Source organism: Durio zibethinus, chromosome 27 (genome assembly GCF_047325235.1).
Source record: "Durio zibethinus cultivar Kanyao isolate XHJ-2024 chromosome 27, ASM4732523v1, whole genome shotgun sequence".
NCBI lineage: Eukaryota > Viridiplantae > Streptophyta > Magnoliopsida > Malvales > Malvaceae > Durio > Durio zibethinus.
This window is the reverse complement of record NC_143188.1, coordinates 13,322,109-13,348,348: the sequence shown is the minus strand read 5'-3', so window position 1 is coordinate 13,348,348 and position 26,240 is coordinate 13,322,109. Positions and strand designations below refer to the sequence as shown.

At 25.4% G+C, this 26,240-nt stretch overlaps 1 protein-coding gene across 1 annotated transcript; it reads left to right on the top strand.

Annotated features, from left to right (window-relative positions):
* Positions 1–7,973: 7,973 nt before the first annotated feature.
* Positions 7,974–12,102, top strand: LOC111279618 (NAC domain-containing protein JA2-like). Its single transcript, XM_022866582.2, has 3 exons — positions 7,974–8,452; positions 9,466–9,719; positions 11,201–12,102. The coding sequence occupies exons 1-3, from the start codon at positions 8,314–8,316 to the stop codon at positions 11,621–11,623; spliced, it is 816 nt and encodes a 271-aa protein (XP_022722317.1). The 5' UTR covers positions 7,974–8,313; the 3' UTR covers positions 11,624–12,102.
* Positions 12,103–26,240: the final 14,138 nt, after the last annotated feature.

The following is a 26,240-nucleotide window of genomic DNA, read 5'->3' as shown; positions in this document are numbered from 1 at the left end:
GGAAGATCAGTAACTGGGTAACGTGTGGAAGGTTGGGTAGAAAGGCGGCGTACTTTGTCCCTTGGCCGGTTGCAACGCGTAATCTCTTTCACATGTACAGCCAAATACCCAGACAGGACATTTTGGAGATTCTTGAGAGTAGATTCTTTTTCGATAATTTTTTAAATTTTTAATAAAATTAAATTATTAAAAGTTTTTAATTTTTTAAGATTGTTTATCGAATTGAAATGTTACAATATATAAATTTTTATTAATTTTTTTAATATTCAATAATTATCAAATTTAAATAAATAATTTTGGTATTTTAACAACAATAAATTTTTTTATATAATTTTTAAAGATTATTAGTGGTATTAAACTATGAAGTTATATATAAACTTCAATCAAACTTTCTATTAATAAAAAATTATATAGGTCTCGAAACCAAATGTGGTAGATTATCTTAGTTTGAATAGAAAAAGCAATAACATAAACTATAATTAATGGTAATTATTGAATTTATAATTTAATTTAATTAATTTATATAATTATTTTTAAAAAATAAAATTTTTAAGTACGAGATTTAAATTTTAATACTTACAAATTTTTTTATAGCTTCATATTTCAATGATTTTATAAAAAAACTAATAGAGAATTTTTAGACGAGTTGTAAGAATAAATATTCTTTTTTTTTATAAATAATTTTAAATAAATAATATTATTTTAAAATTGATACACAATTGATCGAGAATGATATGAACAATAGTATTTTTTATTCGATTTTTTTTTTGCAAGAAAAACATAATATTACGAAGAGTAGCAACTAAATTAAGGTTGCAATATCAATCGAGGTCCTTACAGAAGCAAAAGGGAAAATTAAAGACTTCATTAGTAATTTAACAAATTAAATAGAACAAAAAAAAAATTTTAACAAACAAAGAAAATTTAAGCAAGCCTAAAAAATTCTTTGAAAACCTAACAAATAAACACTAAGTTGATCGCAAAGTCAGAAGAAAAGTCCTCTTTAAAGCCATGACTTCATGAACAAAGACTTATAATTAAGCAACAACACAATATTGAAGAACAGTTTATCCATTAAAACTTTGATAAAACTTGATTATTTTAATCAGCAATTGTAATTAATTTCAACGATAAACCCTTCAATCCGAGAAAAATTAAGTCATGATGATAAACATATATTTGAGTCATAGGCGTGCTCCAAAACAGTCCTTATTGTCTTATTTAATAATTTAATAATCTTTTTTAGTTGATTGGTAAAAGAATTTTAAATTTTATTTACGAAATGTTTGGATAAATATTGAAAAAAAAATTTTAAAATTAAAGAAAAAAGTTTTAAAATTAATAAAATTAAAAAAATTAACAATTATTGTTTAGATAAAAAATGAAAAAAAATTATTATAATAAAATTTTTTAATTATAATATTTTATTGTTTGTGATTTTAGAACACTCATAGATATAATAGTTTTTTTTATAAAAATAAAATATTTTTAATATTTGTTTTAGCTTTTCTTCTATATTGGGGGTATTAAAAAAGTAAAAATTATAAAAAAAATCAAAAGTTATTGAGTTTATATATCTTTTTTTTTTCTTTAAATTAAAAGTTTATTTAAACAATTTTTTTTTTTGTTTTTATTACTTTCTTTTACTTTCCTTTATTTTTTTTACCTTCCCCTCAATCCAAATATAGTGTTAATATATTTTTTCTCAAACTAATCCAATTGCAAGCTTGGATACTAGCATTAAAAAAAAAATTTTTAGTAGATATGATGATTTATATATTTAGATAATATAAATTATTAAAATTCATATATTTATTTGTATTTTATATAAAAATTATGTGTAATAATTTATATTGATTCAAAAACATAAAATATATTTTTTTAATTTTGTTAAATTCATATTTAATTTTACTAAAATTTTAAATTATATCACCTTCAATTTTTTATATCATATTTATATCATATCAATCACATTATATATTAAATTATCAAATCTTCTTCCTAACATTCTACAAAAGACAAAGGAAAATCTCCATTGATGTAATTTTGACATATAAACCTCTCCTTTAAAAACCTTTATCTTTTTTATGGTAAGAGTATTTTACACTTTATTCAATTCTTTTAATTAATTTAAATAAATTTATTTATGTTAGATTTAATGAAATCATTAAAATTTATCTTTTCGTATTCTCTTAACTAATTTAAACAAAGCAATTAAGACAAAAACATACTTCTTTTATTACTTAAATCATATGTCCATTGATCAAATCTATCTTTTAATTATCCTTTACTTGTCGATGCATTGCCCAACATTTTGTCGTAGGTTGTACCCATTTCTACTTACTTGACTTTAGTCTCAAAATATTGTAATTAATGTGCTATTTCCCACATTTGGTTCGTACTAGAAAGTAGTATTGCTAATTAGTTTTATAAATTTTCATACAAGAGAGTATTACTATTTAAACTTAAGATCTTTATGAAAATATGCCTTAACCTTTTATCCTTACCTTTTGAGGTATGTCACAATTATTTTTATTATTTGACTATTTATTTATTTTTTGAAGTCATTATATAAAAGAAAAACATGTACTAAAAATTTTATTTAATTAAAAATAAGCAAGGAGTGAAATATGAATTAAATTTAAATATAGTTGCTTCATTTAATAGTAAAAGCAGAAAGTATCTTAGCACTTTACTGTGAATATTGATAGATCAAAAAAAATTTAAGAGAGTGTATAGTTATTATAATGTTTCAATCTTACATCGAGATATTTTGAAGATATGCTATACTATCTATGTAGAGGTTTAAATAAAAAATTTTTAGGCATCTTTTGTGAGATAAAAACGTAAAATTTTTAGATCAAAGTTGTCAATATTTCACAGATTGAATGTGAGTCTCTATAAATGGTATCAGAGTGATTACCAGTCATATAAAATTTAAGTTCTATATAGTGTGAGCCATTTTTAAAATCCTGTGAGAGTTAAGTATTACATGATAATAATCATCTTTAAAATCTCAATATCTGATATGATCCTGTAATTTATTTGTACTTTGATTTGGATTTGCTTTTGTGAGATAAAATCTAAAGACTTTTAAATTAAAACGAATAATATCTTGTAATAATTTGGATGTGGATCTCCATACTTATAATATATAAAAGTTAATTTGTATACAAAAATTTAAAGTAATATATTTTTATATTATCACAATTGCCGTGAGAAGCTCTTGTATTTAAAAAAAAAAAAAAAAACCCTATTACTAAAATTATTAGATACATCATCTTATGACAATATATGTAACTAAATAATTATTTAATAGAAAAATTTATTTTACAAATCAAATCACTTTTTATTAACAAATATTTTTTCACAGAAAAAATGTTCAAAGATTTTTTTTTTAATTTTTAATTTTAGAGAGTTAATGGATACTTTATCTTAATGTTTGTGGATCCACCACTGCTGCGAAAATATAAATATTTTGAATGCTGAAAAAGTAAAAACACAATAAAAGGAATGAAATTCAAATCCGAAGAAATCAAAGAGAAGAAAAATCAATGGCCTCAAAGGCGGTCGGTAAGCTAAACCAGATTAAGCCCCCCTTTCCCCCCCGGTGGACTTTGAAAGATCCATTTTATATACATACATTTATAATATATATATATATATATATATATATATTAAATAAATTTAAATTGACCCCTCAAATTAAAATATATTAAAATTCATCTATTTATTTTATCCGTCAATCATTATTCATAAATACTTTAATGTTAATTGGTTTGCCCCAAATATTATGTTACAATTATGTGAATTTAAAAAAAAAATTAGTTTAATTTTTTAAATTCTAATTTATACTCTCAATTCATTAAAAGAACAAATAAATTTAGATTTTTTTTTTACCTACTTATTTTTACTCTTTTAGTTCAAATATGAAAATCGTAAAAATAAGACTTAGAAATAAGATGAAAAATGAGTTTTTTTTTTTAGATAATTTAGTTGTCAACATTGAAAAAAAATTGATGAAATATTTAGTTCAAATTTAATTTTGGAAAATTTATTTTTTTAAAAGAATATCGCTCTTAATTTTAGATAAAATTATTTATTTAATATATATATTTTTTTATATTTTTATTTATAAATTGATAAGTTTTATGATTTTATAAGTTTATAATTTTTTATTAATATATTACTTACATATATATATATATATATCTTATGTTAGTAAAATAACATAAATCAAATAAAAAATTTATATAATATTAAACTTTTAATTGATCCTCTTAAAATTATATGCGAAAATCCTGGGGAACGTGTTGAAGGTGGGGTAGTCGATGAAACAAAAACAAGAGAAAAAAAAAATGGCGGCTGACTTTGTTCCTCGGCCGGTTGCAACGCGTAATCTCTTTCACATTTACAGCAAAATACCCAGACAGGATATTTGGAGATTCTTGAGAGTAGATTCTTTTTCGATAATTTTTTAAATTTTAATAAAATTAAATTATAAAAAGCTCTTAACATTATTAAAAATTTTTAATTTTTTAAGATCATTAATCGAATTGAACTGTTACAATATATAAATATTTATTAGTTTTTTTAATATTCAATCATTATCAAATTTAAGAAAATAATTTTGGTATTTTGACAATAATAAATTTTTTTATATAATTTCTATTAATAAAATTATATAGGTCTTGAAATGAAATATGGTAGATTACCTTAGTTTAAATAAAAAAAGCAATAACATAAACTATAATTAATGTTAATTATTAAATTTATAATTTAATTTGATTGATTTATATAATTATTTTTAAAAAATAAAATCTTATAAATATGGGATTAAAATCTTAATATCTACAATTTTTTTCTAACTTCATATTACAATGATCTTGTAAAAACACTAATGGCAACCAAATTATAGAAAATTTTTAGTCGAGTCGTATTTAAATAAATAATATTATTTTAAAATTGATACACAATTGATCCAGAATAATATGAATAATAATATTTTTTATTCGACTTCTTTTTTGGGTAAGAAAAACATATTATTACGAAAAGTAGCAACTAAATTAAGGTTGCAATATAAATCAAAGTCCTTACAGAAGCAAAAGGGAAAAATTAAAGACCTCATTAGTAATTTAACAAATTAAATAAAAAAAAAAACCAAAGACAAATTAAGCAAGCCTAAAAAATTCTTTCAAAGCCCAAATAATAAACACTCAGCTGATCATAAAGTCAGAAGAAAGTCCTCTTTAGAGCCATGACTTTATGAACAAGGACTTATAATTAAGCAACAACACAACATTGAAGAACAGCTTATCCATTAGAACTTTGATTAAACTTGATTATTTTAATCAGCATTTGTAATTAATTTCAACAATCAATCCTTTATTCCGATAAAAATTAAGTCATGATGACAAACATATATTTTAGTCATAGGCGTGCTCCATATTGTTCTTATTTAATAATTTAATAAGCATTTATTTTCTATAAATAGTCCGGAGGTCAATTCATTTTAAGTTGATTGGTAAAGGATTTTTAATCTTCGTAATTGAAAGCTTGGACACTAGCATTAAAATTTTTTTTTAATAGATATGATGATTTATATATTTATATAATATAAAATATTAAAATTTATATATTTATATCATATTTTATATAAAAATTATGTACAATAATTTATATTAACACAAAATTTTAAAAAATATATTTTTAATTTTGTTAAATTTATATATATAATAATTATTAAAATTTTAAATTATATTATTTTTATTTTTTTATATCACACTTATATCATATCAATCATATTATATTTTAAATTATCTTCCTAACATTCTACAAAAGAAACTTTCACCTGACAATATATAGCGAAAGCAACACTCCAAAGAAAAATGTTTGAACAGACTCAGCAGCCAAGCAACACTATGTGGAAAAATGTTTGAACAACTCAGCAGCCGACACGGCCAAGCTCTGATACCAAACCAAATAAATCAAAGTCAAAACCAACAATTAATTCCGCTAAAAAGCACTATTATTGAACCAATTCCCCAAAACCACTGCTACTAATGGATATAAAGCAGAGACAAAGAAAGCAAACTGAAGTTGCTTCCTTCCCTAATAATTCAATAAATGAATATATCTATATTTATATTCATTTCCACCTTGCTTAAAACTACCTCAAACAAAGCAAATTTTTATTAAAGGGCAAAGGGTTTTTGGGTTTTGCACAATATATTACTTTTTTGAGCCACTTCAAACATATTTATTTATTTATATAAGGTTTAACAAATTTATTAAAAATTATCTTTTTATAATTTTCAAATGGATTCAAACTCGGATAAGTGGATCATCTATTTGTAATTTGTAATTACTCTTTTTGTTATTTGAGTCAAATATCTGTTTATAAAGTAAATTATAATTTTATTTTTTAAAATTAAAAAGATAAGTCGATATGTTTATAAAAATAGTCTTTGTATTATACATTTTTATCAATTTGGTCTCTAAAAAATAAAATTATCAGTATGATACTCCAATACCAATATTGTTAGCTAACTTATTGCTGTGTTATGAATATCCAATAAAATACTGATATGTGTTAAAAAGTTCAATTAATGCTACATTACCAATTGTCACATCTGTATTAAAACAAAATTCAAAAAACTCAACAAAAAATTCTAAAAAAATTAAAAAAATTATAAAAAAAGAAATTAAATATTTCAATAAATTTTAAAAATTATGAAAATTTTAAAAAATTCAAAAAACTCAAAAGTTTAATAAAAAAATAACAAAAAGCTTAAAAATTCAAAATAAAAAAATAAATATTTTTAAAAAACTAAAAATTTGAAAAAAAATTGTAAAAAAATTTTAAAAAATTTTGAAAATTTTCATTTTTGAATCTTATAATTTTAATTTTTTTTATAAATTTTTTGAAATTTTCAGAAAAAATTTTGAATTTTTTTTTGTATCTTTTATTAAAATTTTATGTTTTTATATTTTTTAAAATTGTTATAATTTTTTAGAATGTTTTATATTTTTGAAAATTTTTATTTTTTCAGAAAATTTTTAATTTTTTTATAAAATTTTTTAGATTGCTTCAGATTTTTGAAAATTTTTATTTTTCAAAAAAATTTATATATTTTTTTATTTTCAAAATTTTTCAAAAAAATTTTAGATGTTTTTATTTTTCAGGTTTTTAAGTTTTGTGAATTTTTTTGAATTTTAAGGAAATTTATATTTTTTGAAATATTTTAGATTTTTGAAATTTTTTATTTTTCAAAAAATTTTTAGAATTTTTAGAATTTTTTAGAATTTTTTTTTATTTTTTCAAAAAAATATATTTTTTTTTATTTTCAAAATTTTTCAAAAAAACTTTAGATTGTTTTTATTTTTCAGGTTTTTAAGTTTTGTGAATTTTTTGAATTTTAAGAAAATTTTCATTTTTTGAAATATTTCATAAATTATTTTTATTTTTTGTATTTTTTTAACTTTTTGAGATTTTTTTTATTTTTAAAATTTTTGTAATGTTTTAAATTTTATAAATATTTCATTTTTTAATTTTTTTTATAAATTTTTAAAATATTTTAGATTTTTTTGAGAGTTCAAAATTTTTTTTAATTTTTTAGAATTTTTAAAAATCTTTCTTTTAATATTGATGTGGCACTTTAGAATGATGTCAATTGAAAATTTTGACATGTATTAATATCTTATTAGATGTTCACACAACGTCAATAAATTAACTAACAATATTAGTCTGAAATACCAAAATGAATGACGGAATAAAAGTTAAAAAACTAAACTAACAAATTATTTTAAGTATCAAACTAATAAAAAATGTATAATATAAAGATCATTTTTATATTTAACCCTTAAAAATTTAAATAATACTAATAATTCAAATAATGAATATAAACAGGTTAATCAAATTTGTTGTTAAGTTCAATGACAAAATGTGAATACAGCCTATACTCAGCATCATCATTACTCAAATTTTTTTTTTTTTAACTTGCCGTACATGGCAATTTTGGTTTGCATTTACCATGATACTTGAGTCAACCTATTCAATTCCTATAGCAAGAGACAGATGCTAATATGCCAAGTCTTCTCTCAAGTAATTGAGTTTCTTTTGTCTTCTTTGCATTTTCCTATCTACTTCCTTTCTTTATATAAAGCAGCATCGTCAAGTTACACCATTGATTTCAGAGATAATATATGAGAATATATAATCTATTTCTCTGGCTGTTTTGAGCATAATTCCTAGCAGAGAATTGATTAAAATTTAAGCAGGTTTCTTTCTTTTGTTTGAAGAAGATCGAGAAGATGTGCTTCAGATTCAGTCCCACCGACGAAGAGCTTATCGAAATCCTGAACCAGAAAGTATCTGGGAATTCGGCCATGACGCCTTTGAATTTCATTGTTGAAAGAAATATTTATGAATTCGAGCCGCAAGATCTTCAATGTCCGACGTTTCTTCTTCTTCTCTTCTTCTTCTTCTTCTTCTTCTTCTTCTTTATCATGGATTAATTTCTGGTCTAGATATGTTTCCTTACTTTGCATGTCTGAGATCACATTTTGGCATATCAAAGTGTGATATTAATACGTAAAGATATCAATTTGGGTGTCCTTAGCCTCCTAGGATCATATCTGAGCGTGCAAGGGAACAGAAGCCCGTGTTTCATTGAACTTGCATCAATCAGATCAGGCCAACAATCACATAGTTCCCATCCCATGTTTCATCCATCATCCTAATCCCTAGCTGCTTACTGACTCTCTGACTCCCTTGCAATGGCTCCCAAAATCCAAAAATTCAACTTTCATTTCTAAGTGGCTTTTCTACCAATTAGTACTATGAGAAAACTTTTTTTTTGCTAAATGTACTATACGAAATCTGATTAGGAGATTAAAGTCTTCAGATGATTATCAGTACATTTGAGAGCGGATTGGAGTGCTGCTTCCACCGCACTGCAGCAAAGGATCTTGTGATCATATTGGAAGCAATAAGGATTATAGCGATCACATGACCAATCACACCTAGCTTATGTAGGAGGATACATGCACAACTTGGCTACTCTTGAGGACCAGTTTTGATAATTTAAACTGGAGTGAAACGAAATGGGGTGGACTAAAGGGTAGTCACGTAATGGCTCAACCTAAACCAGTCTTCGCAAGAGTCGAACAGATAAAGGAGACAGAAATTGGGGGTGAAGCAGCGAAAAAAGTTGTGAAAAAAAAAAATGAAAAGGCGTCTAGTTCAAGGGGTGGGAGAAGCCTAGAGTTCCAATTTCACAAGAAAGTGCGTTTTATGAGTGAACCCTAGATGGAACCCAAATTGATCTCACATTCAAGCATATATTTAACTAAGCATATTCAAATCTCTCTTTCTCTAAATTATACAAAAAAAAGACAAGAAAATAATATCTCAATTCGCAAACTCATATATAGTGAAATTTACATAGTGTTTGCATTTTTCAGGGACTCAAAGTTTGGGCTTAAACAAGAACGAAAAGTATTACTATTGTAGGAGGGAAAGCGACTCAAGAGAAGTGACAGGTAGAGGATGGTGGAAGGCAACAAGTCATGTGAAGACAATTTCTAGTAATGGACGAGTGGTGGGTTGCAAAAGACCCCTAACATTTCACAAGTTTAGGGATAACCAAACAAAGCGCAAAGATGCAATCAAAACTGACTGGATTATGCATGAATATGGGCTTCAATCCATTCCAACGGTTTGCTTTCGCTATTCATTCTTTGCTTTTTCTTCATAACATTTTAAGCAAAACGCATATTTTCATTCGGATACCTTTGCCTGGTTCATGAAATGCACTGAATTTAACAATGAGCTATTTGTTCACAAGAGTTGGTTTTTTTTATTATGTTAAGTTCAAGCCCTAATTTTAACCCCAAAAGAAAAAAAAAAAAGCAAAAATGCAAAATTGTTCTGAATTTGCAAGCTATAGATTTCTTGAGATATCATCTCTTCTTATTTTTTCTGCAGCCACCACACATTTATTTACAAACTAATATATTTTTTACACCTATACTTTTTTACATAAAATGTTGCAATTTGATGATACGTGAAGAAGTTATAAGTATTAAATTTAAATATCAAATCTATTGAATGTTATCTATTAAGAATATACTATATGAATAAACTGAATTAAGTTTCAGATTCTATCACATTTATGGTAATTACTCTTACCTCTTGTACTCATAAATAGGTTAATATCTACCAAACTTTTTAAAAATTAACAATACTTGTTTCTGAGCCTAAAGAGCCTGCTGTTTTTTTCTTTTCACTATCAACTCTAACCTCCCACGTTAAAACCTTGATAATATAAGGAGAGGGAGGCCGGCTAGTTCCTGCATGGCTGCATCTATGTATATCGCCTAAGTGAATAGCTACAAGTGAGGTAGCGATGAACAAAATATTTTAAAAATTTTTATGGCTATGTGCAGCTCTTAATGATTTTTGGCAATATAGTTAATTATTAAAACATTGCTAATTTATCTTAGACTTATTGTTCAACATTGTGCTCAATTTGATACAAAATATAGGTTGTTGATTAGTCAAATGTTAGGAACAATTAATTTTTCCATTTTCGAGTGCTTGCATGATGAGCTGTGTCTCTTTTTCTTTTTTTTTCTAGTTTTTTTTATTAAAGTAAATTAAAAAGGTTCGAACATAGTATTGCAAATATAGTTAATTACTATGTAAAAGAATTTTATTGAGGTTGTTTTATTTGATAGGAATGGTAAGGATGGAAAAGTATATGAATTAATGATTAAGCAACAAGATCTAACCATTTTGTTTTCATTTTTATCAAACAAAACTTTAATTACAGCAGAGATAACAAGAGAAGATATAGTATTGGATACTATTATGCAGCTAGGTTTTTCAAGCAATGAGATGATTCTCTGTCTTGCTTTCAGATTTTATCTTTTGAAAAAATGTCTCAATAAAAAAAGGATGATCTTTATTTATAAAATCACAGTAGTCCAATATTTGATTATTAAATATGGCAACGTTCCTTCAAAAAAATTGCAAATAATTTATTAGAATTTTAGAAATATATATATTTCTAATATATATATATATATATATATATATATATTTCTTGATTGACTTTGTTTTTCTTTTTTTTTTTTTTTTGAGACTTTCTTCTTGAATATAATCTTATAGTTTTTTTTTTTGTTCTTGTTTATGTAGGAGTGGAGACTCTGTAAGATTATGTACAGAGGAAAAGAAATGCTTGAAGAAGACATGGAAAATATCAGAAACGACAATCCAATGAGTTCAGAAGCTGGAGTTAGCAGTAATTCCATAAATCCCATGCAGTTAGAGTACTTTGCTTTTGAGGAGCAGCAGCCATTTCTGCCGCCATTACCTGAAAACAATGATTATGAAAATTATTTTTGGTCATCCTCATCATTTGATGATCTGCAGCAGCAGCAGGGATTGGCGCAGCCATCCTCTTTATTTGATCCAAGTTCTTCGATGCCAATACTCACACCAAGCTATGATGACTTTGCCCAACAGGACAACCAGCAATCATTTGCGGACCTGTGGTCCGAGGAGAATTGGCATTGTGACCCCTCTGCTCCTTCAAGCATGCTGTTCAACCACAAATAAAATGGTTTAATGTTTCCTTTCCCCTATGTAACGTAGTAAGGCTCCACTTGAGAGCCGGATGAAATGCTCTCACCACATCCGAGGGTGCACTTTTGATTGTATCCAAAAAAAAAAAAAAATCAGCTGAACTCTCAAATGAAACCTAAATTAATATAATTTGAAGAGTCTAATATTATGCATTTAACTAATTTGGGATCTCATACAATGCAGGGTTGCAATTATTTTTTTTTTCCCATTCTCTAATTGCATGCATATAACTATCCTACATATATGTGTAATAACACAAACTATTAAAATGCAAATTAAAATATAAAAAAATTATTGCATAACAATAGTTATAATTTTAGCAATGAACATATTGTGTACAAAATTTTGAAAGATATTTCTCATTGGAATTACAAGTTACAAAAAAGTTTTGTATTCTAACTTAAAAAAAAAGGAAAAGGCATAATATGTGGCCAGGGGATGGCTCTTGGCCATGTTTGTCACTGCAAGAAATTTCATTTTAAGCAATAAATTTTTTTAAAAAAATTAATTTGTATAAATGTGGCCAAAAATATGTTTTTGCAACATAAATAGTATTATGTTGCAATAGACTAGTACAAGTTACATTTTTCAGCAAAAAAAAAAATACAAAATCGATGCTGTTTTTTATAACGTTACTATTTGCAGCACCTTGAAATAATTTGCACTATATGTTTTTTGCAACATAAAAGTCTTATGCTAGTATTGTAAATTATTTTTTGCAACAGAAGTGTACAAAAAAAATTATTGAAAATACTTTTTTAACATAGTTAATAATTATTAATTACATCATAGCATAATTTTTTTTTCTGAATCATATTTCTTGTAGTTTGACCTAATTAACTCAATCGTATATTCATCTTTGGATTATTATTCTACTATATATAAACAATACCTATATTGCGTAATACTCAAGCATATCATGTGTTTGTAATTTGAGTACTTGAAATTCTAATTGAAAACAAGTATTGGATTTAGTCGGTGAATGTACTCAATCTGAATGGTTATGAGTCTTAAGCGGGCAGATGTTGTCGGTGATTTTCGATTAATATGTTGAGTTGGATTTAAACTTCTAGACGTCTTTGGAATTAAATTTTGGGGGCGACGTAATCACACGTGAAAAATGTGATTCCCTGTTAAACTTGTGGAGTCCAGTCTCATATTATTATTATAATATTATTGTTCTAAAAGGTCTACATGCCTTTGGTTTCTTTTAATCGAGACATAAAGCTCTATTTTTCATATGAGAGGTGCGGGATAGCTGTAAGTTTGATAAGAGATAAAAAAAACGTTGATTTTTTACTTCGATTGAAGTGCGGGGTAGCTGTCACTTTGATAAGAGATCAAGGTCGATTTGTACTTTGATTGAATTAAAATTTTGTTATTACATTTATATTTTATTATTTTGTATTTTTACCGGTAGAAATTGGATTTGATGTTTTTTAAGACTAAAATTTGAATATATTTATTCAGTAATTTATTTTATTAGATTTCTTTAATTTTTTAATTATTATTTAACTTTAGTTTTAGTTAAAAAAACCTTTATATACTCCCTTGATAATAGTTTTTTTTTTTTTCACAAGATTTTTATTACTAAAGAGTTTTTTTTTTTTTTTTTTTTTGTAAATTTTGGTATATTTTATGTCATAATGATTTTATAAATTCCTATATAAATTTAAAAATATAAAAAGTTGTAATCAATATTTTTTGATTATATGTGATTGATTACCTAAATAAAACTTATCCCTTTAATAAAATTTTAAAATTTATTAAAACTTATTAAAAAATAATTTTTGAGTTTACGAAAATAGTTATGTGAAGTGAAAGATTAGCTATCTCATAACGTACATTTAAAAAAAATATCAATTAATTATGTGTTATCTTTTAATCTTAACAAAAATTATCTTAATTTTGATATTTAAAATTTATTTTCTTAAATCTCTTTTTATTTGTCATAGTTTTGGTTTTTTTATTTTCCTTCACAAAATTTCCTCCTTTTTATTTTTTAAATTGTTATTTCATTTTTATTTAAAAAAAAAATTAAAACTTATTGAAAAACTCTTAAAATGTTGAGTAGTTAAGTCTTTATTTTAAAAGTCTTTCTAGAATATATGTGATAGTAAGTTGTCTTGTCTAGTTACAATGAGTCAATGCCTTAGGATCACCAAGCTGTGGAGATCTTTAAGGATTATTTAGTCGAGCGTGTACAACGATGTCCTTGTTGGGGTGGAGTAATAGGTGATGGCGGAAGACTTGAAAGAGTTATTAGGAAATTTTAAACTTACAGAAGAGAGAGGAAATTGAGGATATAAAAGGAGACAGTGGCCATGAGATTGAAGCAAGGAACGCATGGTTGGTAGGCACTCTATTAACAAATAAAACATATTAACAAATAGACCATACAATAAAGAAGCCATGAAGGGAGTCTTGAAGTTTTTATGGAGAGTGGCGAAAGGGTTTGAAATAGCAGATATTGAGGAAAACATCTATCTTTTTAAATTTGCTTCACCATCAGATAAAAGTAGGGTTTAAGCAAGTGAGCCGTGGTCATTTGATAAGAATCTATTAATTAAGCTGAGTATAATAGAACACTTTACCTAAGGGAATATAGCTTCAAAATAACATGCTTTTGGATCCATGTGTATGGATTACCCTTGGGAATGCACAATGAAGAAAATAATGAAAGAATTGGAAAAAAGATAGTAGTTCTTAAGAAGATTGATGCATTCTTTGATAAAAGGGTTGGTTCATATTTTTGAGAATTTGAGTAGAAGTGGATGTTACAAAACCTTTGAGAAGGATGGTTCTAATAACAAAGAAGGATATAAGGCACTAGATAAAAAGTAGACTCAACTATGATGGTTTTTATGTTTTTGTTATACTTATGGGAAGCTTGGCCATGCAAAGAGGATTGTTGAAAAGTGATCCAAAATTGAGTTCATGTTTAGGCTCAATGTCTTAGTTTTTAAGATATAGTTGATAGTAGTTATTATACGTGACTGGATGATTTATAATATTCAGCCACTTTCTCTATATTTTCATTATCTGTTAACTATTTAAATTTTTTACTCTCTTAGTGATCTTGTAAGCTTATTAAAATGCTGATTAAATTTAATAGAAATGCAAAGTAATTTATTCATAATTATAAAAAATTAGTTATTTCTTTCGCATCGGTAATTTAATTTCAAAAAACCTACCTTTTTACTTGACAAATTTTTGGTATAAGAGCCTTAAGATCCTTACTTATTTTTTATATTTGCTAAATTGTTAACGATGGCAATGAATGGTAGTTCAAATGTAGCCCAACCTCTAATTCACGTGTTTGATGAAAAATGGTACAACTTCTAGAGCACTAAGATGAAGACATTCTTCAAATATCAAGATCTTTCAGAATTTTGTAGAGATCGGATACGACGAGAATGATAACAATGAAGGATGGCTAAAAGATAACAAAAAGAATGATTTCAAAGCCCTATTTATTATTCAGTAAGTAGTTTATAAGACATTTTTCTTTAGGATTATAGTAGCCAACACTTCAAAGAAAGCTTGAGAAACTTTGCGAAAAGAGTTTCAAGGCTTTTCAAAAGTTATTACTGTGAAATTTCAAACTCTTTAGCATGAGTTTGAAACTTTGATGATGACAAGTAAGGAAACAATGCAAGATTTTCTTTCTAGAGTAATTTCTATTATTACTCAACTGAGATCTTATAGTGGTATGATTACTAATGAGATTGTTGTTTCCAAAGTTTTAAGAAACCTAACTTTAAAGTTTGATCATATAGTTGCTACAATAAAAGAGTCTAAGGATTTGTTTAACTTTTCTTTTGACGAGCTAATAGGTTCTTTGCAAGCTTATGAGACAAGACTGAACAGATCACAAAAGAAGACTGATGAGAAGGCATTTTAAGTGAAAGGAAAAAAAAACTAAAAAGAAAGTGTTCATTGACAAAGGATATGGCAGATGAAGCTTTTGTGAAAGAGGATGTAGCAGAGGTAAAAAAAAAGGTCATTTTGATGGATAGAGAGACAATTTGTTGGTGAGAAAAAAAGGAATAAGAGCGCTTTTCAATGTTACAATTACAAAAAATTTAAGCATGTAAGGGCAAATTGTTGGAACCAAGTGAGTTATGTGGAGGAAGAAAGCAAAGAAAGTAAGTTATTCATGACCCATTTACCTACTAATGAAGTTTCAAATGATGTTTAGTTTGTGGATAGTGGGTGTTCAAACTATATAACCCTATATAACCTCAACAGATCGCTATTTAAGGATATTGATGAGTCACAAAAGTTGTAAGTCAAACTTAGGGATAACAAACAGATGCAAGTTAAAAGAAAAGGTACCGTTATAATATAGGCAAGCAATGGTAAAATAAAATTACTTTCTGATGTCTTATTTGTTCCTAATTTGACGTATAGTTTGTTGAGTGTTGTACAACTAATGGCTGATGGATGTGTAATTATGTTCAAAAATAGAGTATGTGTGATTAAAAATAAATTTGGGTAACCTATGATGAATGTGCATATGACAAAAAATAAGATGTTTCTACTTAAAATTTCTAACATGGAAAAGCAAGCTTTTATTGTTATTAAAAGAATGAATCAAAATTGTGGTATCTATGATATGAACATCTCAATATCAAAGACATGCAGTTACTAAGTAAGAAAGGTATGGTTCTTGAATTACTTCAAATTGGATTTCTTGATTTATGTGAAAGGTGTATTTATGAAAAACAAGCAAAAAAGTCATTTCCAAGTGGATAGTCGTGAAAAGCTTTTGAATGCCTTGAATTGATACATGTCGATCTATGTGGGTCTATAAGAATTACATCACTTAGTAGGAGTAAGTATTTTTTATTTTTTATTGATGATTGTAGTCGAATGAGTTGGGTTTATTTTCTAACCAATAAGTTAGAGACTTTTAAGAGTTTAAAAAAATTCAAGGCTATTATGGAAAAGCAAAGTGGAGCTTTCATAAAAGCTCTTCACATTGATCGATGAGGAAAATTTTAATCTAATGAGTTTAGCTTTTTTTGTGAGAAAAATGGCATTCACAAGGAATTGATTGCTCCCTACACTCTAGAGCAAAATGATGTAGCTAAAAGAAAGAATCGTATTGTTGTAAAAATGGCTAGAAGCTTGTTGTAAGTGAGAGGATTACTGAATCATTTTTTAGACTGAAATTATGGCAAGTACTGTTTACTTGCTGAATCTTTCTCTTACAAAAGCAGTTTTTTATCAAACACCATATGAAGCTTGGAAAGGTACAAGGCCAATGGTAAACCATTTAAGGATTTTTGGTTGTGTTGTATATGTTTTTGTTAATTCTCAAGCTCATTACAAATTGGAGGAAAAATATGAAAAATGCATTTTTGTAAGATATTGCACTCAATCCAAAGCATATCATCTATATAATCCTCTTAAGTGGCAACGTGTTTATTAGCATAAATGTGGTCTTTGATGAAGATACAAGTTAGGAGTGGAATGGAATAAACGAGACAACTCAAATTATGATTCTAAATGAAAGTGAGAATTCAAGTGAGAATGCAACAAATGAAGATGTTGAATCAACCCCTACGAACTCTCTAAGCAATTCTTATTCACTGGGTTCCTTATCTCACTATTCACTTCCAAATTCATGACACAACAATTCACTTTCTTTGGAAGAATTATTAGATGAAACACCTCTAAAAAAGTTCAGATCTTTGAAAGATATTTATGAAACTTGTCAATTTGCTTTCCTTGTTTCAGATCCTACAACTTTAAAAAAAGTAGTAAATCAATAAAAATAGCAAAATGTAATGCAATAAGAAATGATGACAATCTAGAAAAATGAAACATGGAAGATGGTAGATCTATGACAAGAATGCAATTAGCCTTAAATGGATGTTCAAAATGAAATCCCACGTGATGGAACCATACAAAAGCACAAAGCTAAATTGGTGGTGAAAGGATACTCGCAACAACAAAGTATTGATTTCGAAGAAACTTTTTCTTTGGTTGCTTAATTTGAAACTGTGAAAATTATTTTAACCTTAGTTGCACAACTTCATTGGACTGTTTATCAATTTGATGTCAAGTCTACCTTTTTAAATGGAGACTTTAAAGGGTTTGTGATCAAAGGCATGGAAACAAAGGTGTACAAGCTAAAAAAGGCACTTTATGGGTTGAAACAAGCGCCACAAGAATGGTATAATAAGATTGATAGCTATTTTTGTCACAATAGCTTCACAATGAGTGAGAATGAGCCTACTCTTTATGTGAAGAAGAAAAGAAAAAATAATTTTATAATTGTTTGACTTTATGTTGATGATATTATTTATATGGGCTTATGTGATTCTCTCGTTGTTGAATTTAAATCTAACATGATGAAGGAATTTGAGATGTCAGACATGGGTTTGTTGCATTATTTTTTGGGGCTTGAGGTGAAGTAAGGCGAGGATGAAATTTTCATTTCATAAAGGAAGTATGCAATGGATCTACTTAAAAGATTTAATTTGCTCAATTGCAATCTAGTTACTACAACCATAAACATGAATGAGAAGTTACAACTTGACCCACACTAGACTAGAATTCGATGGGATTGAGCTCTTGCCCACATCTAGATCTGTTTTAGTTTATGTTAAAATGTGTTATTGACCTTGTGAACTTTTGGGCTAAAACCAACAATATCCACTTTATAATATATAAAAACTATCGATAGATTTATCAATTTTGTTGATAGAAATAGTGTTCAAGAAAAAAATTTCCTTAAAATTTTCTTGTTTTTAATTTTTGAAACTATCAATAAACACCCTACTTATACATATGCATTTGCTTTTGGTTCTTTTGACATCAATTGCACAAAGTCAGCTATTGGTAGAAGAATATAATAGAAATTGGAGCATAGTCACCGAAGAAAGTAAAATATATAATCATAAAGATTTAGTTTTATAAAACATAAATAACTAGAATTCATTGCTTAATATCTAAAGATTGGTTCTAGACTTTACAATGAGGATGCTAAAATTGTGCTTCAAAATTTGTAGTCAAACTTGCATAATCAAGGCTAATTAGGAAAAGGTTGTTTTATACAAATAAGGTCATGTTTGGTGCATAGGATAATGGATGAGATAGGATAATAATCATCTTATATTATATTTGTTTTGTATCTAAAAAGGGATAGGATTATAAGGAGAATTAATCATCCTTTTGGTATAAAGTGATTTAATCCTCCCAAAGTGAAAAAGATTATTTTTAATCTATGAGATTAAACTTACATGTCCTATTTTACCTTTAAAATTATATCAATAATTTAAATTAGAATACTTTAAAGAAGGATAATTTTAATTAATAAATAAATTATCTTATCTTAATCTTTGCACACATCAAACACAAGATAAGATAACATTATTTTAATCTAATCTTATTCATAATATTATCTTATCCTATCTTATCATATCTTATGTACCAAACACATCTTAAATGAATAGAGTAGAGACACCCCTTGTGGACAATATAATTTGTAATCTATGTATGCATTTAAATAAATACATCTGGTAATTTGTATATTTGTATATGTTTATTCTGTATCTAACACAAGTAAAACATAAAGATTATTGGCTCACAATTTTTGTTGACATTTCAAATATAAATTTTTTTTTTTAATTTTTACCAAACTTATAAACCGTTTTTACTAAAATTATATATATATATATATATATATATTGTTTTCATATTTTTTCCATATCATTTTTATATCATTTTATATCTAAAATTGGTAGGTGACTAAATTCTTCCTATGTAAGAGTGTATATGTATGTGCATATAACGTTGAATAAATGAATTTGAGTGCATACCAAAAAAGGGTTAATTGGGATCCATTCCTCCTTCGAAAACCACTGCTGCAACGCGACTCTTGTTTCCTCCTGATAAAAATTAAGTTTTCTAACAAACCTACAAGATAATGAGCACTGATGGTGCCATTTATTTGGTATGAAGAGGGAAAGGATTGTATTTTCTTTCATATTTCATGTTGCGTTCTCTTTAAATTGTGTGCTCATGGAAACTGTTAGGGACTTATGTTTGTCTAAGATGATGCTGAAGCTTTAGGCTATATATTCAATGTGACCATGAATCATGGATGTTTTAATCTTCTCTCACGAAATGCAGGGTCTCTCGTAAAAGAAAGAAAGAAAGAAAAAAATTCTCCTTTTTGTTCCTGTTTTCGTTTTTATAGTGCAATCAAATTTTGATTTTGAATTTGGATTGATGTTATGAATAATTTCTAAATTATAATGAAATATTTAATATAATACTTGAATTTTTAAAATTTTTAATGTATTACTTAAATAATTATGAATTTATTAATTAATTTAATATTTGCTCCTTGCGTTATTAGCTCGAAATGATTCAAATACCGAAATGATGGTCAAACAATCTTCTAAATATTGTATTAATTAACAGATATATAATTTAAATATCATATTAAAAATTTTTAAAATTTAAATATCATATTAAATATTTTAATATAATTCAACGGTCATTTATAATATTAGCCTTTTGAATTTTTATATATTTTTTTTAATTAGAAGATGTTATTTATTTTCTTTTCTGGGTTAAAAAAAAGGATAAAATGCAAATTGAGTTGATTAGCCTTTTACTTGTCTCCTACCTTGAATCCATTTTCAGATTATGCTGGGTTTATGCAGGGTTTGGTTTACTTATTGAGTAAACCTAAAGCGAGCAGGTGTAGCTCATAACTCTTCAAATTTTAGCGACGTTTTTTTTTTTTTTTAATTTGGTTTAAAAAGCATTGTCCCCATCACATCAGCAAAATGAAAGAGAATTTAAGCTAAATATCTTATCAATTTTTATCTTTATTGATTGGATTGAATTTATCAATTAAAGCTTGGTGCTATTCCTTTTGCCAACTTTGGCTATTACTCGAGAATTTTCCTTTTAAATACTAATTCCATTTATTTGAGATTGTAGTAGTTTACAGAATTTTGTTGAATTGTTTTTATTGTTTTATGGTGGCTCCATTGTCCATCAAAGGTTGAGCTATATCAATTCAATGGGTGCTTAAATAAATTTCTTTTGAAATTATGTGTGTTTTAGATAAAGTTTAAACAGCCTTTATTGATCAATTTATTTTTTGTTAAGATTAACATTGATTTTACCAGATGTATGACAGTAACAAAAGCATTTTCAATAATAAACATTTTGAAAATTCATTTATGCAATTAAATAAAAAATCAAGTCGAATGATAATTTAATTATCTATCTTAAAAAAAGTGTTCAAAAGTATTAATACCGAAATTATTATGCAACTTTTTAAAATATAAAATCATGTCAAGGATAATTATAAAATTTTTAACAATTATGATTGTATGCTATTATTGTTGTTATATATATATATATATATAATTTAATATATTTAAACTCAGCTTCCACTAAATAAAAATTTTGACTCCATCATTATTCTGCATTATATTTATGACAAATTTTATGAAATTAAGATGTATTTGGCTATGAGATATTTCTCAAATCCCTAATTGAGGGTTATCATGTGCGAGGTTTAGCTGTGGACAAAGCAAATGATGTAATGTATTTTGATTAGATTTTTTAATTAATCATAAGTCACAGCTATTATTAAAGCCCCTCTCGTCATCTATTCAAATGAAATTTAAAGCTTTATTTAATTAAAAAGTTGAAAAGAGGTGAATAAGAAAAACTTATTAATCCAATTATTAAGTTATAAAGTAAAAAAATTATTATAATTTTAATCATTACATTAACAAATTTTTATACCTACCTTTTTTTATCTTTTCTATCAAGCAAAATTAAAAAAAAAGAAAAAAATTATAAGCTTAAAATTATGATACATCAACCCAACTCGATTTAATTATAGGATTGGAATATACACGTGCTTTATCATTTCACCTCATACTCAAGTGTAATTTATTTGAAAAGTTATAAGGCAAATATTTTGTTTTTCCACCTTACCTTTAACCCTATATGGTTAAGTTTAACCGTATGGTCATATCCAAGCCTACTCTTTGAGCCCAAATCTTGCGTCCAAACCTTACAACATTGGGCCAGGTTAGCAAGTGTTTGACAATTAAACTATAATTTTTGACCTGTTGATACGCCGATTAAACTTTGATAATCCTTAACTCCGAAATCTTGATTTTTTTTTTTTTTCATATACGAACAGTTAAAATTACAAAAAATCTGGCCAATAAAGCCTTACTTTAATACTAAAAAGAGATTCTAAAATTTTAAAATTTTAAATTAAAAGTTATTGAGTGTGAATTTAATTTAATTTTATGTTAGATTTATTTAATTATATTCTAATTCGTTAGTTAATTTATTTTTTTGATTATTTAATGATGTTTTATATATAAATATAATACTTAATTATGATTATGTTTTATACTTTTAATTTAAAAAATATTACAAAAATTTATATTTTTTTATTCAAAAATGAAAATTTAAATTAGCATTATACATAGAAAATCGTATAAATTTAATACCCGTCAAATTGTCGGTTGATGAACTTTTCTTAAACCAAAATCGAAGTATTGTTTAAAATTGTAAATTAATTTTGCTGAATCAAAATTAACAATATAGTCAAACGTAACCCAAAAAAAAAAAAAAAAAAAAAACAATTAATTATCTTCCAAGTTTCCAAAACCGCGTAAACTCCATTAATTGAGTCAAAGCTATTCTATTTGTTTAGAACAATTTTATCATTAAACTTTTAAATATCTGAAGACTGCTTTTAAAAAGTGGAATGAAATTTTTGGTTTCTTCAAAATAATTTCCTCGAATCATCCCTTCCTGGAATCCATGGGGCCAAAATCATATCATATAATTGATTTATCGGATTCTACTCTAGATTTAGTAATTTTTGATAGATTATCACATTCACATGAAAACGATGGCTAGGGAATAAAACCCTAGGAGCTGGCCACAAACAAGAAAATCTCCATTGGCTAATAGCCCAATCATTTATTAGTAGAGTAGTGAATTTTGATTGCCGGTTTAGCATTGAAGTCTATAAAAGTATTTGTGATTAAAAAATTTGTTTCAACCACAACATTGATGTTAAATAGAGTGAAGATTTTGAGTTTTAAACTTTTCCTAAACGTAACAATAATACTAAACGAAAGCTTAATTTTAATGATCAAAATTTAAATTTAATAATTTTAAATAAAAAAAAAATTCCTTGATGTTACTTTGAGATACAAACCTATAATATAAAGTTAGCTTCTCATACACACGTTATTTTTTTTTATTCTTTATTTTTTATGTTGATCTCATAGATGCATTGCCCAACATTTGTTTTAGGCTGTCTCCATTTCTGCTTACTTGACTTTAGTCTCAATATTATTATATTCAATGTGCTGGAGAAAGTTTCTCTCTAACTTCCTTAATAGTTATAAAAAAAAAAATTTAACTCAATAATTCCAATATTTAGTGTGAATTTATTCTCAAAATGATTGGGGATAAAATTTTAAACTCAATATATGATTCCTTATTCACACTAATTTATCCCCAATGGTCAAAGTATTTAGATTTACTCAAGATACTAATTGATTCATCATAATCTATTCTAGATTTAGTAAATTTTGATATATTACTACTAGAATTAAATAAATTCACAATTCCATGAAATGATGGATAAGGAATAAAAAGCAACAGCTGGCAAAAGACAAAGGAAAATCTCCATTGATGTAATTTTGACATATTGCCCAACATTTTGTCACAGGTTGTCCCCATTTCTACTTACTTGACTTTAGTCTCAAAATTATTGTAATTAATTTACTATGGTAATTAATTATTTAACTAAAAATAAAAAATTTACTCCACAATCAAATTTTATTACGACGAAAAAATTTTTTTTAAAGATTTTTTAATTTTTTAATTTTAAAGTGGTAATAGATACTCTATCTTAATGTAGGGATCTGCCACTACTGTAAAAATGTTAAAAATTTGAATGCTGAAAAAGGTGAAACACAATGAAAAAAATGGAATTCGAAATCCAAAAAATCTAAAGAGAAGACAAAGCATCGGTGGCCTGTTGCGTGGTAGATAAAACAAAAACATTTGTCAAAGACCAAAATAAAAGGTGGGATACTTGCTCCCTGGCCGGTTGTAACGCGTGGTCTCTGTCCGGTTGTAATCCATGATCTCTGTCACATGTGCAGCCAAATATCCAGACAGGATGTTCGGAGATTCTTGAGCGTAGAATTTTTTGATAAATTTTTAAATTGTTATTATTAAAAAATTGTAATTTTTTAATTTTATCAGACTATTAAGGTTGTCAACAGTAATAAACAATTACATTATAAACTTTGTATTAACAAAATTATATAGGTTCCGAAACCAAGTATGGTAGATTATCCTAATTTGAATGAAAAAGACAGCAAAATAAACTATAACTAATATAATCATTAAATTTAATATTTAATTTAATTAATTTATGTAATTGTTTTTAAAAATTGATATCTTATAAGTATTAAATTTTAATTTTAATACTTATAAATTTTTTTTTTAATTCTCATATTATGAGAATCTTATTAAAAAAAGTAATGGCAACCAAATTATAAGGAAGTTTTAGTCAAGTTAACCATAAATTTTCTCATTTTTTTTTAATTAATGATTCTGAATGAATAATATTATTTTAAAATAAACACTCAACTGATCGCAAAGTCAGAAGAAAAGTCTTCTTTAAACAGTCAATTTTTTTTAGAAAAATGTTTATTTATAGAAAAACTTTAACTGGCAGTATATTTCAAAAGCAACACTATATAAAAATGTTTGAACAGACTCGGCAGCCGACATGCCCAAGCTATGTCACCAAACCAAGTAAATCAAAGACAAAAACCATCAATTAATTCCGCTAAAAGGCACTATTATTGAACCAATTCCCCAAAGCCAGTTCCACTACTGGATATAAAACAGAGACAAAGAAAGCAAACTGAAGTTGCTTCCTCAAACCTTGCCTAATAATTTAATAAATGAATATATCTATATTTATATTCATTTAAATCTTGCTTAAACCTTCCTTAAGCAAAGCAAATTTTTATTAAAGGACAAAGAGTTTTTGGGTTTACCCAATGTATCTCTTTTTTAAGCCACTTCAAAACATATTTATGTCAAATCTAATGAATTTAGCGAATTCAAACTAGAAAACAAAAAAACAAATACATTTTATTTGCCATTTGAGTTACTATCCTTTGGTAAAGTAATCTAGAAATTTTTTATTAAAATTAACAATATAAGTAGATATATTTATATATTGATTTAAATATAAAAATGATCCTTATATTATATATGTTTATTCGTTTGATATCTAAATAAATAAAACTGTCAATTTGATAATTCAACGTTCATTTTGACATTCACTTTAGTATCTCAGACAATATCATCAATTTAACTTGTTTACGTAGCATGAATATATAATAAGATAATGATATTTATCAAAAGTCTAGTGAACACGGCATTATTAATTGTCATGTTATCATTAAAAGAAATTTTTTAAAAAATTCAAAAAATATATGAAATTTTTTTAATTATATAAAAGTAATAACTAAATATATTAAAAATTTTCAAAATTATGAAAATTTCAAAATTTCAAAAAATCTCAAAATCGTAATAAAAAATCCAAATAAATTAAAAATCTAAAAATTCAAAAATTTGAAATTTTTAATAAAAATAAAATTTCTTAAAATTAAATAAAAAAAGATTCTCTAAAACTTTACAAATTCAAAATGAAAAAATCTATTTTTTTTGAAAAAATATAAAATTTCAAAAATTTCAAAATAATTTTTTTAATTTTCAAAAATTTTAAAAAATATTTTTTATTTTTCAATTTTTTTAAGTTTTGTTATTTTTTTGAATTTTAAGAAAATTTTATTTTTATTAAAACTTTCTTTTTTAAAAAAATTTAAAATTTTTTTTAATTTTTTGGATTTTTTATAAAACTTTTATATTTTTTTATTTTTAAAGACTTTCATAATTTTTATAATTTTTTAAATATATATTTTTAATTTTAAAAAATATTTTAGATTTTTTAAAATTTTATTTTTTCACTTTTCTTTTAATATTAATGTAATAATTGATGAGATGACATTGATTAAATTTTGACATATATTAATATTTTATTAAATATTTTATTATGTGAACAAATTGATTAACAACGTTAATTGGAAATATTAAAGTGAACGACTGAATGCAAATGGAAGTACCAAATTGATAATTTATATTTTTAAGATAAAAACTAACAAAAAAAAATCTATAATACATTATCATTTTTATATTTAACCCTTATAAATTTTAAATATTACTAATAATTCAACAAATGAATATAGATGGATTTGTCGATTAAGTTCCATGACATCAGCGTCATCATTACTCACTTTTTCTTTTAACTAGCCGCACATAGCAATCTTCGTTTCCGTGCACCATGATACTTGACTCAACCTATTCAACTCCTAAAGAAAGAGACAGATGCTAATAGCTAAGTCTTCTCTCAACTAATTGAGTTTGTTTTGTCTTCCTTGCGCTTTCCTATCTACTTCCTTTCTTTATATAAAGAACCATTATC